The following is a 15,365-nucleotide window of genomic DNA, read 5'->3' as shown; positions in this document are numbered from 1 at the left end:
TAAGGCAAGTTATTTATCCTGATCTTGAGTTATCTCATCAGTAAAATAGGGCAATAAACCCCTATCTCATAGTTTTTGACCAGAGGAGACATATGATGAAAACATTGATTAAAGGACTAGTCTTTTAGGTGAATGAGGACTAAAGGCAGGTAGTACTATAGTAGCCTTCTATGGAGTACTTAGGTATAAGTGCCTAAACGAGGGCGGTGATGAAGATAAAGGTGGAAAGAGGGTGACACAGAGGATGACATACAAATTTTATTCAGATGACCTTTTAAAGAAACAAAATTTACCCTAATAATTGAGAACTCATTCATTCAATGTATATCTACTACTGAGTACCCACTATATAGAGAGCTGGGGGATTCTGGGAATAGAAAGATTAATAAAGAGTATCTGCTTTAGGCCGCACGTGATGGCTCACACTTGTAATCCCAGCACTTTGAGAGGCTGAGGTGGGTGGATCACTTGAGGTCAGGAGTCCGAGACCAGCCTGGGCAACATGGTGAAACCCCGTCTCTACTAAAACACAAAAATTAGCCGGTGTGATGGCGGGCACCTGTAATCCCAGCTACTCGGGAGGCTGAGGCAGGAGAATCACTTGCATCCGGGAGGCAGAGGTAGCAGTGAGCAGAGATTGCACCACTGCCCTCCAGCCTGGGTGACAGAGCAAGACTCCATCTCAAAAAAAAAAAAAAAAAAAAAGAGTATCTGCTTTAATGGAATTCAGTCTAAGAAATGACTATTCTTAAGGACTTTCCCTTAATCTAAAAAATTCACATACTTTGGTTTATGTTTTGATTGCTTTAAGCATTCCTGAAAACAATTAAATTCAGTCCAAAACTCCAAAATTTTCTCTTCTTCAGCAGGAAAATTTATGTTTTCTGGAACTTGTTGAACCATTTTGTTGCTGCAAAAGAAATCAAATTTATTACTGTCAAAAGAGAAATGTAGGAATAACAGAGTACCATATTGTTAACATGGGTGTATATGATACTATCCATACTTTTAAAAAATTATAGCTTTATTTATGTACAATTTACATAGTGTAATGTAAAAAGTGTACAATTCAGTGGCTTTTTAATATATTTACAAGGTAGTATAACTAGTAATACCTAATTTCAAAACGTTTTCAACCTCCCCTCCCCACCAAAACACCCCAAAACCATCAGCAGTCACTCCCCATTCTTTCTTCTCCATAGCCAGTGGCAACCATTTATCTTCTTTCTGTCCCTGCAGATTTACCTATTCTGGACATTTCATATAAATGGGAAAATTTATATGAATCATCTATATGTGGCCTATTGCATCTGGTTTCCTTTCTCTAGCATGTTTTCAAGGCTCATCCATGATGTAATATGTATTCATACTTCATTACTTTTGATAGCTGAATAGTATTCCATTTCATAAATATGCCACATTTTGTTTATCCAGTCATCATTTCTTGGATACCTGTATTGTTTCCACTTTTTGGTTATTGTGAATAACGCTGCTATGAACATTCATGTACAAAATTTTGTGTGAATCTATGTTTTCATTTCTCTTGGGTTTGTAGCTAGAAGTAGAATTTCTGGGTCACATGATAATTCTGTATTTAACTTTTTGAGAAAATGTCAAAATTTTTCCAAAGTGACTGTAATATTTTACATTCCCTCAGCAGTGAATGAGGATTCTAATTTCTTCAGATCCTACCCAACACACCTTATTGTCCATCTTTGAATTACAGTTATTCTAAGAGATGTTAAGTAGTATCTTGTGGTTTTGATTTGCATTTCCCTAAGGACTAATGATGCTGAGCATCTTTCCATGTGCTTACTGGCCATTTGCATATCCACTTTGGATAGATATTTATTTATCCTTTGCCTATTTTCTAATTGGGCTCTTTTTGTGGTTGGGTTTTAAGGGTTATGTATACATTCTGGATACAAATCCTTTATCCGATATATGATTTATAAAAAATTTCTCCTGTTCTGTGGGCCGTCTTTTTATTTTCTTGATGGCATTTTCTGAAGCACAAAGATTTTTCATTTTAATGATGCCCAATTTGTCTATTTTTGGTTTTGCTGCTTGAGCTTTTGGTGTCATCAATAAACCATTACCTAAACAAGGTTACAGATTTTTCGCTTACATTTAGGCCACAAATAATTTTGAGTTATTTTTGTATATGGTGTGAGGGAGGGGTACACGGCTATTATTTAATATTCAGTATTGGTAGAGACAATGTTTCCAAAAGTAAGCAAGAAAATCTTGGAAATTCTATCTAGCGGTGCAAAAAACTCATTAATAATCTGAAGAAAAATATCTCAAAGTAGTTAAGAATTTTCTTACCTACACTCACATGACAGAAATCAGTTCTCTTGAAGTAACTTCATCTTCTCGAGAAAAACTGGTAAAACTTTAAAAATCTTAAAGCTAAAAAGATGAGAATCTCATATTCGAATATAGATTCCAATTTTCCATTTTACCCTTTTTATTGCTTATTCATGATTTTTATGAAGGATGAGCCCTATACCTTTCTGGTTTAGTCCCTAATGACAGAAGTCTTAAAGCGTCTTTTTAAATATTTTGCTAATAACCTCATGCAGAGACACTTGATCAATCTGTGACTTAAGTATCTAGTGAGCCACCCTTGAGACCTTTCCTTCTCAAAGTCTATTTATATTTACTAAACAATTCTAACAAAGTGGGTGACAAGCTTTCCAAGTCAGTATCAGATTAGAAGGGGATAGAATTGCTAATAAGAGAACAACAGAGAAGATAAAGAGTCTTAAGTACTCAAGAACCGCAACAGTCCAGGGTAATCAACTCTACAGGAAAAGACACCTACATACCTCAAACAGTTCTGAAAGCATCAAAAGCATCATAGTCTAAGCAAGTTATTGATTCAAGTTATCATAAAAAAAAGGCCTGTGACAAGTAGTATCTTTCAGTTTCTTTTACCCTCATTAATTTTTCAGATGTGTGAGTGCCTCTGAGTTTAAGAAAAAACAGGACAAGAACAGTTGGGCTGTTTAACTAACTGAAATAGCTATTTCTGATCACAGTATGCCATTAAAAGGTATTAAACAGAAGTTTTAAGGCATTTTAGATCTTCAACTCTTATTATAACCTCTAGTCTTTCAAGGACCAAAATAAGTGTTTGTGCATTTACTGATTTATTTAGGTTCATTGGGTACCTTATCAGAGGCCAACTGAAACTTATGAGATTGTTATCTGAAGACTAACAGACCTTTAGATACCAACACATTCTGATCTCTTCAAGGCTGGTCCTACTATGGCCCACATCTATGGGAGCTTATTAGAGATGCAGACTTACCAGCCTCACCTCGCACCTAGGAGTCAGAACCTGCATTTTAACAAGATCCCTAGGGGATGAGCATTCACATCAGAGTTTGAACATCACCACTCTTGCACTGTTCTAACAATTATTCAGGAATATCTATCTGAATTTTTGTTTCTGAGAAAATAAGATTTAACCTTTCTGAGAAGAGGACCATTCCTTTTTTTTTTTTGAGACAGTGTCTCACTCTGTCACTTAGGCTGGAGTGCAGTGGCACAATCATGGCTCACTGCAGCCTTGACCTCCCTGGGTTCAGGTGATCCTCCCAGTTTAGCCCACCAAGTAGCTAGGACTACAGATGTGCACCACCACACTCAGCTTTTTTTTTTTTTTTTTTTTGGTGGGGAGGGGGTGGTTCGTAGAGACAGGGTTTTGCCATGTTGCCCTGGCTGGTCTTCAACTCCTAGGCTAAAGCGATCCTCTTGCCCTGGCCTCCCAAAGGGCTGGGATTACAGGCATGAGCCACTATGCCTGGCCAGCTCATTCAGCTTTTACTGTATTTTTTAGGGAGTCCCTACTTTCCCCAAAGATTAAGAATCACTGCACTATTACGTCAAGCATAAAGACTCAGTATAACAGCATTGACTATTCAGGAAGAATCATGTACCAGTGACCGGGCTATGGCAGCTGCTGAGGAGAAGCAGCCTCCATGCATAAATCACAGGATTGCTATGGCCCATCGAATCCACTGGAGAGCTGTACATGACAACAGCATCCAGCAACCACAGGGCAGGGGACAGAGCAGGTTAACCTTGCACAACTACCTTGTTGTGAAGAGGGGTGCCATCCCCTTTGCTTCCCTCTTATTATAATCCAAGCCCTTGACTCTTCACTGCTCCACAACTCCTTCAGGTCACCTTAACCTCAACTTTCCGTTCAGCAATTTCGAGACCACCGTCCTTGATATTAACTACATATTATTCACATTACTTCATATTATTTTGCGTCAATATATTTTGGAAACGCACACTAAAACCATGTTTTGTTTAAAATTTCATAATTCCTTCCACAATTGCTTCCCTTCTTAACTACCGTATTAGTGGTTCCAATATTCTTCCCATTACTTAGGCATGACATTTTTGAGTCACCCCTGACACTACTCAGAACATGTACACATCCAGTTAATCATCAAGTCATGTGGATCCTACCTATAAGTCTATTTCTGTTCCCCCTTTTCATTCTCCACTAAATCCATTTCTGTTTCTCCTTTTATTCTCAGGTCTTCATAATCTATTAAGTCAAATGTAGCCTGAAAGTGGGACCATCTGAAACGTTTCCTCAATTTAGTTATATCCTCTTAACATAGACTCCACAGTTATACGCATGCAAATGTACAAAATGTGTATACAATGACATTCACCGAATAATTGTTTCTCCAGGCAAATAACTGAAAACAATTTAAATATTCATGGTGACTGAAGTAAATTACGGTACATCAATAAAATAAGTATCATGCAGCCATTAAAGGTAATAAATTAAGACATATAAAAATACGTATTGCCTATACATAAAGTCACAGCTATACCAATTTATACTATGTGTATCATTCTCGAAAGATTTTACTCATTTCAAACACTACCTCATTCAAAAAGGCGACCATAAATTCCTAACGCTGGAAACGAACGAACGACAAGCCCCGAAGAAACACGCTCTTTTAAAAATTAAATCTTGTGCTACTGTTTCGGGGTTGTAACGCGTGCGTGACCCTCGTCTTTGAGGGCCGGATCCTGCAGGGAAGAGAGGGCGTACCTGAGGGGCCCCGCGTGCCTGGACAGCCCCGCGGGCCAGCAAGCCTAGAAGCAGCTCACCCGGCGTCCAAGCTGCAACCCGGCGCACGGAGGTGATGCAACGCGCTGAAAATGCGGGATCCAGGGAAGGAGGCAGGCTCCGCACCGGCCAATCAGTGCGCGCTGCCTGATACCTGCCAACAAGCCAGGCGCCGATTGGTCGCGCCGGACATGTTTGCGCCCACTGGTCCGGATGGTGTGACAGTGGTGCTTGCTGGTTTTGCGCCTCCACGTGGAAAACGAACCAGCGCTGAGCGCGGCGCTGTGCGTGCTGCTGGTATCCGTTCCAGTAGTGTAGACCGAGGTCTCACTCGGGTTGTGGGCACCTCTGGGTAGGTGACGGCCCATTAGGAAGGGGCGCCGAGGTCGGGGCTCATGTTCTTCATCTTGTTTGCTTTTGTCAGTGTTTATCTGACTGGACACTTCGTACCTAAAATTCATATCGACAAACAGCAACTTCCGGAGAGGTGGCTTTAATAATTATACTTTTGGGCCCTGAGCCGCCGACCCCAAAGCCGCTTCTCCTATCATAAATGGCTACGTGAAACGATAATAACAAAAGGGAAGGAAGAGCCTGACAACCAGGTTTAAAAGTTTTATTGTATTTTACTTAAAATGTTTCCGGTAATGAAAACATTGCATAAACGATTTTTTTTTCTTTTTTTGAGAAGCGGTCTCATTTGTCGCCCAGGCTGGAGTGCAGTGGCACGGTCATGGCTCACTGCAGCCTCAACCTCCCCGGATCAGATGATCCTCGCACCTCATCCCTGGCCAAGTAGCTGGGACTACAGGCTAGCGCCACCACGCCCGGCTAATTTTTGTATTTTCTGTAGCAACGGGGTCTTGCTATGTTGCCTAGGCTGCTCTCAAACTCGTGGGCTCAAGCGATCTGCCTGCCTTAGCCTCCTTAACTGTTGGGATTACAGGCATGAGCCACTGCACCCGGCCTGCATACTTATTATCATTGCTGTGAGTCGGCTTGGTACCTTACTGATCTGCTGGTTAAAATCTGGAGCCTTGCAAAGGGCAGTAGGCCTCGGGCTTTGGCCCCAGAGCCTCTAAAGGAAATTCTGGATCTTGCCAAATTGGGAGTAGTTCCGTAGCTGCCTATTGTATCCGTTACAGGGATATAAAAAATTTATCTGGCCTAGAATAGGTAGAATGCAGTTTCTTATTAAGTTTAGGAACATTTTGATAGTCTGTTCAGCATATATTTAACTTTACTTACCGTCTTGGCCCTGTGTGAAGGATTAAAGTGGTTTCATGTCCTCCATCACGGGTAACTCAGTGTTATGACTATACTCACATAACGTACATAATTTAATAGCTGCAAATCTTGTTAATTAACTGAAAGTATTTGGAATGTGTTTGAAGTTTTCACATTCCTCACGTTGCCACCTTGTTCAGTTCATTTTTGTCACCTATCCAGAGAGCCCAGATTAGAGCCAGACAGAGGGCTCCTGGACAAAGGTGAGGTAAGGCCAAGTCTAATTATTTAAAAATTTGATTGAGAAACATTTATATTAATAGTACTGTTGTGTTGGAAATAATGCTCAAAATCCTAAGGAAATTGAACATTCAAACAAAGGATTTTCAGCAAAGCAATTTTACTTCTGCGCAGAGGGGTGCTTCTCCTTGGCCAGTCACCATGAGAGCACACCAGAACAAAGGGGCACGAGAACCTTTATCCCTGACGCAAACCCTGCCCCTGTACCCTTTCTCCATTGGCCGGAGTTGGGCCTCACAATCTAAACTAACCACGGTTGGCTAAACATTTTAACTTTCTTTAGATAAGGTGAGCATGTAAGAGAGAGGGGAAAGGGGGAAGGGCTCTCTGTAATGAGCTAGAGAGCTAGTCTTCTCTTCGGATAAGGAATATGAGCTGGTACTGATAACGCCTGGTACTGTGGCCTGTCTAGGCATGTAACAAAGGCAGAAAGGAAAGAGGAGAAAAAGGGAAGAGGGGGGCACTGTGAATTAAGAATGAAGGATTGATCAGGCTATTTGAAGAGAAACCTCATCATGTCCCACAGTTGGAAGGTATGGGAAGACTAAGTCTAGAAAAAGTTAAGCAAATGAAAAAATTCCAGCAAAAAAGTTAACTGTAGTCAAAATATATTACTTGGACTGAAGAGGTGAATAATTTTTTCACCTTTTCAGAATATGTAGTGTCTGGAAGTGAAAAACCAAGAAATCAGAGCATAAGCATGTTAGGTAGAAACATGGAGATAAATACTAGAGAAATTGCTAAAGATGGTTTCATTTGGGGAGCAGGAACTGAGGGGTGGGCAAGGCTACTTGATGTTACTTATTTGTCTACTCGTGAAGCATGTGCCGGATTTAAATTATGGCCACACATTCTGACACTTCTCCCACTGAGAAGTGAGGATCTGTGTCCCCTCCCTTTCAGTCTGGTTGGGCTGTGTGTCAGTTTAAACCTGTAGAATACAGTGAAGTGACTGAGCCGGTTTCTGGGCCAGGCCTTAAGAGACAGGCAGCATCTGCTTCCTGCCTCTGAGAACACTTGCTCCTTGAGCTTTGTTGCTATGCTGTAAGGAAGCCCATGAACAGGCACTGAGTGGGCCATCTTAGAAACAGATCCTGTAGCCCTAGCTGAACCACCCCAATGAAAGCACACAGCACAGATCAGCAGTCCCTAGTGAGTGTTGCCCAAATTGCAGTATTTGTGCATAAAATAAATGATTGTTACTGAGATGATTTGCTATGCAGCAATAGAAAATAAGGTGTAAATGTGATCTACATCAAGAGAAGGTAGAAAGTGTGAATTATTTATCCTGCTGCTTAGTTGTCCGCACTCTCCTTGAAGTCTGAAGTTTTGGAAACCTAGGAATCCAGAATGACTCTTCAAGTTATTTAGTTCCTTGGACCCTTACTAAAAAAACATAGAGCATAAGCCCTAGGGTCATAATGGTTAACACACCAGATGAAATCCCAAGTTAGGAGTTTATATTCAGCATAGGTAAATCAATAAATACTAATTTTAGGTACACACACCATGGCTCAATGATAGTCCCTTGGAACTATGTAATACTCTTTTTTTTTTTTTTTTTTAAGATGGAGTCTCACTGTTACCCAGGCTGGAGTGCAGTGGCGTGATCTCAGCACTGCAACCTCTGCTTCCTGGGTTCAAGTGATTCTCCTGTCTCAGCCTCCCAAGCAGCTGGGATTACAGGTGTGAGCCACCACGCCCAGCTAATTTTTGCATTTTTAGTAGAGACGGGGTTTCACCATGTTGGCCAGGCTGGTCTTGAAATCCTGACCACCTCGTTATCTGCCCGCCTCGGCCTCCCAAAGTACTGAGATTACAGGTGTGAGCCACCACGCCCGGCCTATGTAATACTATTTCATACAGAGCCCATTTTGATAGGAGACATATGTCTTGAAATCTAGGCAGGTTGGTTTATTTAATGTAATGTTAAATCTGTTTCCCTATTTGGGCTCAGAGTCCTGACTCCTAATTGTGACTACCTATCTTTCAGACACTTGGTATTTTTCATAAGCTTTTAGTCTAACTAGAATTTTGGGATTGGTGTGCATCTAGATGATGTTCCTTAATTCCTAGAGGCGAATGACAAGATAACTGTATTTGGCTTTCTCTCCTGGTCCTCACAGAACTCTTATATGATGTTGGTCTGAAATGTCCTATATTTCAGTTAACTATTCACCAAAACACAAGTATAAAACTCAATGTTGACTTGTAATTAATCAGTTTAAACAAAAATGACAAAATGGAAGGTGTATTTGACATAATCAGAAATAAACATTTCAAACAGCCTATAATTCACACAAAGCCTAGGCTGGAAAATACAAGTGCTTTGACTCATTTATTAAAAAAGGCTTCATGTAAACCTTGCATGAGAAGATGTCCATTAGTTACTCAGGATAGAGGGCAAAGAGATTATATACAAAAAGTATTTTCAAGGACTATTTTGTGCTTCCTTTATAAGAAGTTGAATTTAATTTTTGAAGTAATTACTTAGGAAGAAATGCAGAGGAGTTCCACAGAAAAAGATGGCAACCAGAATGATATTCCATCAGCCAGATTTTTAAAATTCCTTCACTCTGAAATTTCTTCTTTGTCAGCTAAAACTGTTTTCTGGGTCAGTTTCCTTAGGTGAGCCTTGTTCACATTCCGTATTAAAACCAACTGACATTTATTATTTTGGTTTCATTTTCCTTTTTGCGTCTTTATGTTTCTTTCGACAATCCTAGGGGGAAAAAAAAGACTTTGTTAACAATAAATTGTTTTTAAGATGTTCAGTAGATAGAAGTAAAACTTAGGTTATTCTCACTGTCAGGGCTGTGGAAACCTATTTTGAAAGTGCTCTTTTGAAATGAAGAGGGGATATTGGCATTTTTGGCATTAACTGTTTATAATGGGAACTGTAATTCAGTCTTTAAAAATCTGATGCTTTCGTGTTACTTAGTAGCTTGGCTGGACTCTGGGACCAATCACTCAATTGAGCCAGTCTGCAGTCTCCTCATCTATACCATTCATGAGTTCCCTTCCAGCACTGTAATTCTAGATAGGTAACAACATGTCTATTTTAGGAAATAATATGGAGAAACAATTACTCACCATACGCAGGTTGGTTGTTCTGGCCTCCCAAGAGTTCCTGCTCATATTATTTCCTACTCCTCTCCAGAATAAGTCAGAACCTACTAGGGGAAAAAGAAGAAAGATGAGGCAGCAAACTACTACTAAAATTGGTAATATTCTAAGTGTTGGCATTATCAAGGTCTCCAATACCAGTTAAAATCATTCTTTTCCCTCAGTTTCTACCTATTTTCAAAAATTAGTATTTTTTCTTTCCAAATGAAAAATATAGTATTGCTTTTACTGTTTATATATATCATTTACTATTATGTAACTTTGTTTATGCTAGGCTTTAAGAAATGAGCTCACCAACAGCCTGAGTTTTCACATGGAATTTATGGCACTAAAACTTAGGGGTTTTATATGCCTAACATCTAAGGAAGCCCTTGGAACAAAACAAGCCTTTGTTGATGAGAATGAGCGGGCAAAGAAAGTGGTGAGTGGGGAGCTCTCAGACCTTGACAGCTTTACAAGTTAACATTCATCAGTGTGAACAAACGGGGTTAAACCACATGACATTACCAACGGTCAAAATTCCTGGATGTGAATTACTGTAGCTGTACTATTACCTGTTCTGTGTATGTAATTTGATGAAAAAAAATGGACTGACCTTGAAGTCTTTCATCATTCTTAGAGAAAAAGAAAAATCTAGTGGTCTCTTTCTCAAGTAATGATGCTTCTCTGAAAAGAAAGGGACAAAGGAGAGAAAAAAATAGGTATTGGTTGGTTTAATTTCAATATTTAAGAAATATTTACATTCAAAACATAAAAACACTATTTCTTAAATACATCTTTTATTTTTTTCATTTCCCTCTAGAATCCAGGTGAGCGAGACTCTTAAATATATCTGCTTTGTATTTTGCACATTTTGCCCTGAGTTAAAACAACCCTCCCTCTAACATTCTTCTATCTGAAGCTTTGATAATGAAGACTTGTTTAAGTAGAACCTCTCTATCTTTCCTCTGTTGGTTGCTGATACTCTCACTCCCACCATTGCTACCCCATTTGCCAGTACCTCCCATGGGTAGGCACCCAGTCAACTGCAGCATCCTGTTTCCAGACCAGTGACTTCACTGTCAGGCTACCTTTCCTTTTCTATGCACAAACTATCTTCCCCTTAGTGCTATCCAAATCTCATGGAAAAGGAAACATGCTCTCCATTATAAAAAGGCTAGAGAACACTCTAAAGAAACTGAGATGACCAGGCGCAGTGGCTCACGCCTGTAATCCTAGCACTTTGGGAGGCCAAGGTGGGCGGATTACTTGAGGTCAGGAGTTCGAAACCAGCCTGGCCAACATGGTGAAACCTCGCCTCTACTAAAAATACAAAAATTAGCCAGGTGTGGTGGCACGTGCCTGTAATCCCAGCTACTTGGGAGGCTGGGACAGGAGAATCGCTTGAATCCGGGAGGCAGAGGTTGCAGTGAGCCGAGATCGTGCCATTGCACTACAGCCTGGGCGACAGAGCAACACTCCGTCTCAAAAAAAAAAAAAAAGAAGCTAAGACAATTTAGTTGTCATGTGAAGAGAAGCTAAAATATTTCTAAAGTATGTCTAATTCAGATTTTACAAATTGTGAACTATGCCTGCAAAGAAACAAATTGTTTACCCAGGACTGGACTTTCTGTGATCTGTTTCTTCAGTAACATCTTCCTCTTCTGAACTGCTGTCTTGTAAATGAGGGTCTTCCTGCCAGACAATCTTTCCAGGTTTCACTGTTTCAACTCTGTAGGTCTCTACATCGTTGTGACAACAAAAGATGATGGGATTGTAACTCCACATCCAAGTATTTCCGAACACATTCATTTGATTACTTTTACCGCGTAGACATATCTAAAGTTCCAATATGTTAATCATTAATTTAAAATAGTATCAAAAAAATAGGTAGTATCATCTTTTTATATTTTTCAAATATTTTCAGAAGCCACTACGATAATTTTGGCATTGCTAGAATGATCTGATAAGGACAGCAGTAATATAAAAAAGGTTTAAAAAATAGAGGTTTATAAATGGGCTATATAATTTTTTAAAATGACACCTAAAATAACCATGGTATCTGTGCTTGCATGAGAAGCCTAAAATATAATATGATACAAGGAAATCAGGTTTCCCTCTTGTCTATTTATAAATGAGAAAAGGAATATATCTTTACATTTTCAATACCCAAAACTTTTTGCTATAACTGCTGAAAAAACTACTGCTATAAGATCACAACAATCACCTCCCAAGTCTTCAAAATTCCCCAAGTACTTAAAAAACATCTTTCAAGCTGCTGGTGTCTTTAGGACTCATTTCAAGGTCAATTTCTCACATTTTGCTCTCAAAGTTAGAAAAATTATAGTTACTATTTACATCATGCCAACTCTACTCAACAGTTTATATAGACAAGAAAATGAAGTCTTATTTGCAATACTTTTTGAACAACTACTAGATTGTTATACTTCCTTTTAAAGTACCACGGAGTTGGTATTATCTGCTAGTGAACCGAGATTGCGCCACTGCACTCCAGCCTGGGTGACAGAGACTCTGTCTCCAAAAAAAAAAAAAAAATTTTTAATCTACCAAACACATGTATGCTATTTTAACTGCTGATCTTTAAAGTAGAATCACTGTAGTTAGGTATGTGTGTATTCTTCTGTATAGGTATTACTTGCTGTTACACTGGGAACTTTCAGAAAGCTCGAACCTTGGGTGAGGAACAGGTCAGGTGTTTTTTAACCTGTGGCCCATGTTGGCCTTTAGAGGTAAACCTCTTGAAATGAAATGCAAAACTGTATGTACTAGTGTTTATACTTCTCTCTAGGTTCTGGCAAATCTTCAAGGACAAACTGTGCAATAACTGGCATATGGATGACATGGCATATTTGTATAAAACCAAGGTTACCTGTATCTTCTTTTATCTTATCATATATAGCACTAGTTTTCCATAAGTCATAGCATCTTCAGCTTCATTTAAGATACAAAGCTCTCTATATGATTTCCTATACTTCTTCTTGACGTTTTACTGAACAGAAAAGATGCTGTACATTATTCTCTGGCTTCCCTTCATATGGCAGCTAGTAGAGGTTTGCTTCCTTAAATGCAAAAATAGTTTCTTTCACAGCTTCAGGAACATCGTGTTTATGCTCCTGTGACACTAAATCTCAAATCATCTAGGTAGAAGAAAGAGTCCTTTCTTTAGCTAACATGAAATCTGTTACACTTAATGCAGATTCAATCAATTAAGTTCAAACTGAATAAAATAAAAAAGTATGGGAAAAAAGAAAAGTACCTTCCTTTATGTCTTTAGTGTCTGAATCAAAAAAAGAGAACGTGAACCTGCTGGGCTGCTCAGCGCCACTGGTCAGAGCTGCAGGGTCCTGGATTTCCTCAGGTTTCTCTTTACCACAGTCCTCATTCCAGGGTGTGCCCTCTTCCTTTTCACTGGTATATTTTGTAGTTTGGAATATTTCTTTCAGATCCATAGCAATATTATAATACATTTCTTTAGACACCTCAGGTAGTTTCTCAGCTTCCTCCCTTTTCTTTTTTCGTTTTGCTTTACTGAAATGACATATGTAGACACGTGCATCACAAAGAAACAAGTTTTGGAAAATTTCCAGAAATCAAGAAAAGAAAAAATCTTGGACAACTTTAATTCTATCCTTTCAACAACCAGGATATAAAACTCTACTTATAAATAGAGAAATAAAATAAGTAAAACTCTACATATGAAACTCTACTAATAGAAGCAAAATCTTGACCAATAAGCTTTTTTTTACACAAATCTCAAACAGCTGCATGAATCATATTCTATCATTCTCTGAACTACATTTCAGAAATTATGCCTAAACTATACACCTAGGTATAAGTAAGGAAATCACTTAGCTTCACTAGGCCTCAGTTTTCTCATAGGCAAAATGAAAACTGTAAGCCACATGACTCCTAAGATACTGGGAATTTTACCAGTAACTGGTAAAATTGTAAATCAGTTGTAGAAATTAATTATAAATATGTATAGTCTCTTTTGAAATGAAATTTTTATGTTACCATAAATCTGCTCTATATTTAGGAATGAATATGCTTTTCTCTTTGATCTGGGACAAAAAGTTACATGGCAGTTTCCAATACTGAATTTTGAGCTAAGAAAATATTAAAATCCTTTTTCCTCGAAGACCAGGCCAAAGTTTGTAATGTACTATGTAAAATAATAAGTGAACAGGATATCCTAAATAACCATTCTTAGTGGTAGAGACCATCTTAAAGAGAGAAACTTTTAGTATTTCAGTAAATAAACCCACCTGGTTAGGTTTTAAGACAGATATGCCTCTTAGGAAACCAAGCTCTATAAAAAATGGTAGGCAGTTCCAAGTGATTATCATTTAACCACCACGTGGTGGCTTTAAAATTTGTCCAAAAACTCTTCAAGGGGTGGAAGTTAATTCCCTCATCCCTTGAGTGTGAGCTGGACTTAGTGACTCTTTTAATGGACAGAGTAAGCCAAATGGGATGACATATAACTTCTGAGACTAAGATGACAGCAAAAGCTAGAAGGACCTTGAAAAAACTGTTAGTAGAAACCATATGGCCTTTGAGAAGGTTGCAGGTAAGGGCTTAAGGGAAAATAAGGTAAATCCTGTTGGAAATTGGAGAAGAGGGAATCCTTGTTATATGGTGGTAGAAAGTTTAGCAACACTGTCAACTGCATTGTGTGTACTGTGGAAAATGGAAAATGTACCTAATTAGCTGGGTGATCTAGCTAAGGAGATGTCTAGGGAAGTGTTAAAGGTATATTCTGGTTTCATCTTACTGATTACAGTGAAATAAGAGAGGAGAGAATGAAACTAAAGGGAGGAATATTTTTTTTTTTAAAGGGAGCCAGGAATTCATGGTTTTGAAGACTCCTAATCTCCAGAAGGCAAATGACATGAAATTTAAGAAAGGGCTTCTAAGCAAAGATCAACTCTATGACAGCCTCAGAAAAACATGGTCTAAAGAAGGGGTTGGCAAACTATAGTCCCTGGGCCAAGTCCAGGCTACTGCCTACTTATGTCTGAACTGCAAGTTAAGGAATTGTTTTTATCATTTGAAATGATAGGGGGAAAAACAAACATCATTTCATGAAAAAATTATATGAAATGAAAATTTCAGTGTCCTTTAATAGTTTTATCGGCACACAGCCTTGCTCATTTGTTTACATATAGTCTATGGCTGCTTTTCTTTTACAAAGGTAGAGTGGAGTCATCACAGCAGAGATGGTCTGGCCTGCAAAGCCTTATCTATTTACTATCTCGCCTGTCACAGAAAAAGTTATAGATCTCGGTCTAAAAATAAAACAAAATTCTTTGTTAAGACCCTAAAAAGAGGTAAGAAGCTTCCCACTGTTACCCAGGAACAGTGGTGCACACCTGTAGTTCCAGCTATGTGGGAGGCTGAGGTGGGAGGACCACCTGAGCCCAGGAGTTCAAGGCTACAGTGAGCTATGATTGTGCCACTGCGCTCCAGCCAGGTGACAGAGTAAGACCCTGTCTCTAAGATTATACAAAAAAGAAAATAAACTTCAATTGTTCAAACAATAGGGCTTCTATGGAGGTTAGAGGCATTATCTCTCAGCAGTTTCAGCAGAAGCCCAAGGTTAAAA

The 15,365-nt window shown here is 38.9% G+C and overlaps 2 protein-coding genes and 1 non-coding gene across 12 annotated transcripts in view; all 3 read right to left on the bottom strand.

Moving 5' to 3' along the window:
* Window positions 1-5,211, bottom strand: part of LOC129044629 (isoleucine--tRNA ligase, cytoplasmic) — an 82,060-nt gene extending 76,849 nt beyond the window's left edge. Inside the window, exons 1-2 of one of the 3 annotated variants that reach the window (XM_054502645.2) lie at window positions 5,090-5,211; window positions 785-910 (exon numbers count right to left, since the gene is read on the bottom strand). In XM_054502645.2, coding sequence (XP_054358620.1) covers window positions 785-903 — 119 coding nt within the window. In that variant the 5' untranslated portion in view covers window positions 904-910; window positions 5,090-5,211. Of the gene's footprint in view, window positions 1-784; window positions 911-2,328; window positions 2,351-4,919 lie in introns of those variants that run through there. The other 2 variants (XM_063650260.1, XM_054502646.2) reach the window with 2 other exon arrangements.
* On the bottom strand, window positions 3,940-4,071 carry LOC129044829 (small nucleolar RNA SNORA84). Its single transcript, XR_008504815.1, has one exon. It is a non-coding gene; the product is annotated as a small nucleolar RNA SNORA84 (small nucleolar RNA).
* Window positions 5,212-8,959: 3,748 nt separating the features above from the next.
* The window catches only part of NOL8 (nucleolar protein 8), a 27,856-nt gene continuing 21,450 nt past the window's right edge, over window positions 8,960-15,365 (bottom strand). For 6 of the 8 annotated variants that reach the window (XM_063650253.1, XM_054502626.2, XM_054502628.2 and 3 more), the window contains exons 13-17: window positions 13,017-13,288; window positions 11,355-11,481; window positions 10,356-10,426; window positions 9,728-9,810; window positions 8,960-9,356 (exon numbers count right to left, since the gene is read on the bottom strand). In XM_063650253.1, coding sequence (XP_063506323.1) covers window positions 9,306-9,356; window positions 9,728-9,810; window positions 10,356-10,426; window positions 11,355-11,481; window positions 13,017-13,288 — 604 coding nt within the window. In that variant the 3' untranslated portion in view covers window positions 8,960-9,305. Of the gene's footprint in view, window positions 9,357-9,727; window positions 9,811-10,355; window positions 10,427-11,354; window positions 11,482-12,629; window positions 12,898-13,016; window positions 13,289-15,365 lie in introns of those variants that run through there. The other 2 variants (XM_063650254.1, XR_010123417.1) reach the window with 2 other exon arrangements.

The sequence above is a fragment of the Pongo pygmaeus genome, chromosome 13 (assembly GCF_028885625.2).
Source record: "Pongo pygmaeus isolate AG05252 chromosome 13, NHGRI_mPonPyg2-v2.0_pri, whole genome shotgun sequence".
Classification (NCBI taxonomy): Eukaryota; Metazoa; Chordata; class Mammalia; order Primates; family Hominidae; genus Pongo; species Pongo pygmaeus.
The sequence above is the reverse complement of the archived record's forward strand: the minus strand, read 5'-3'. Positions and strand labels throughout refer to the sequence as shown.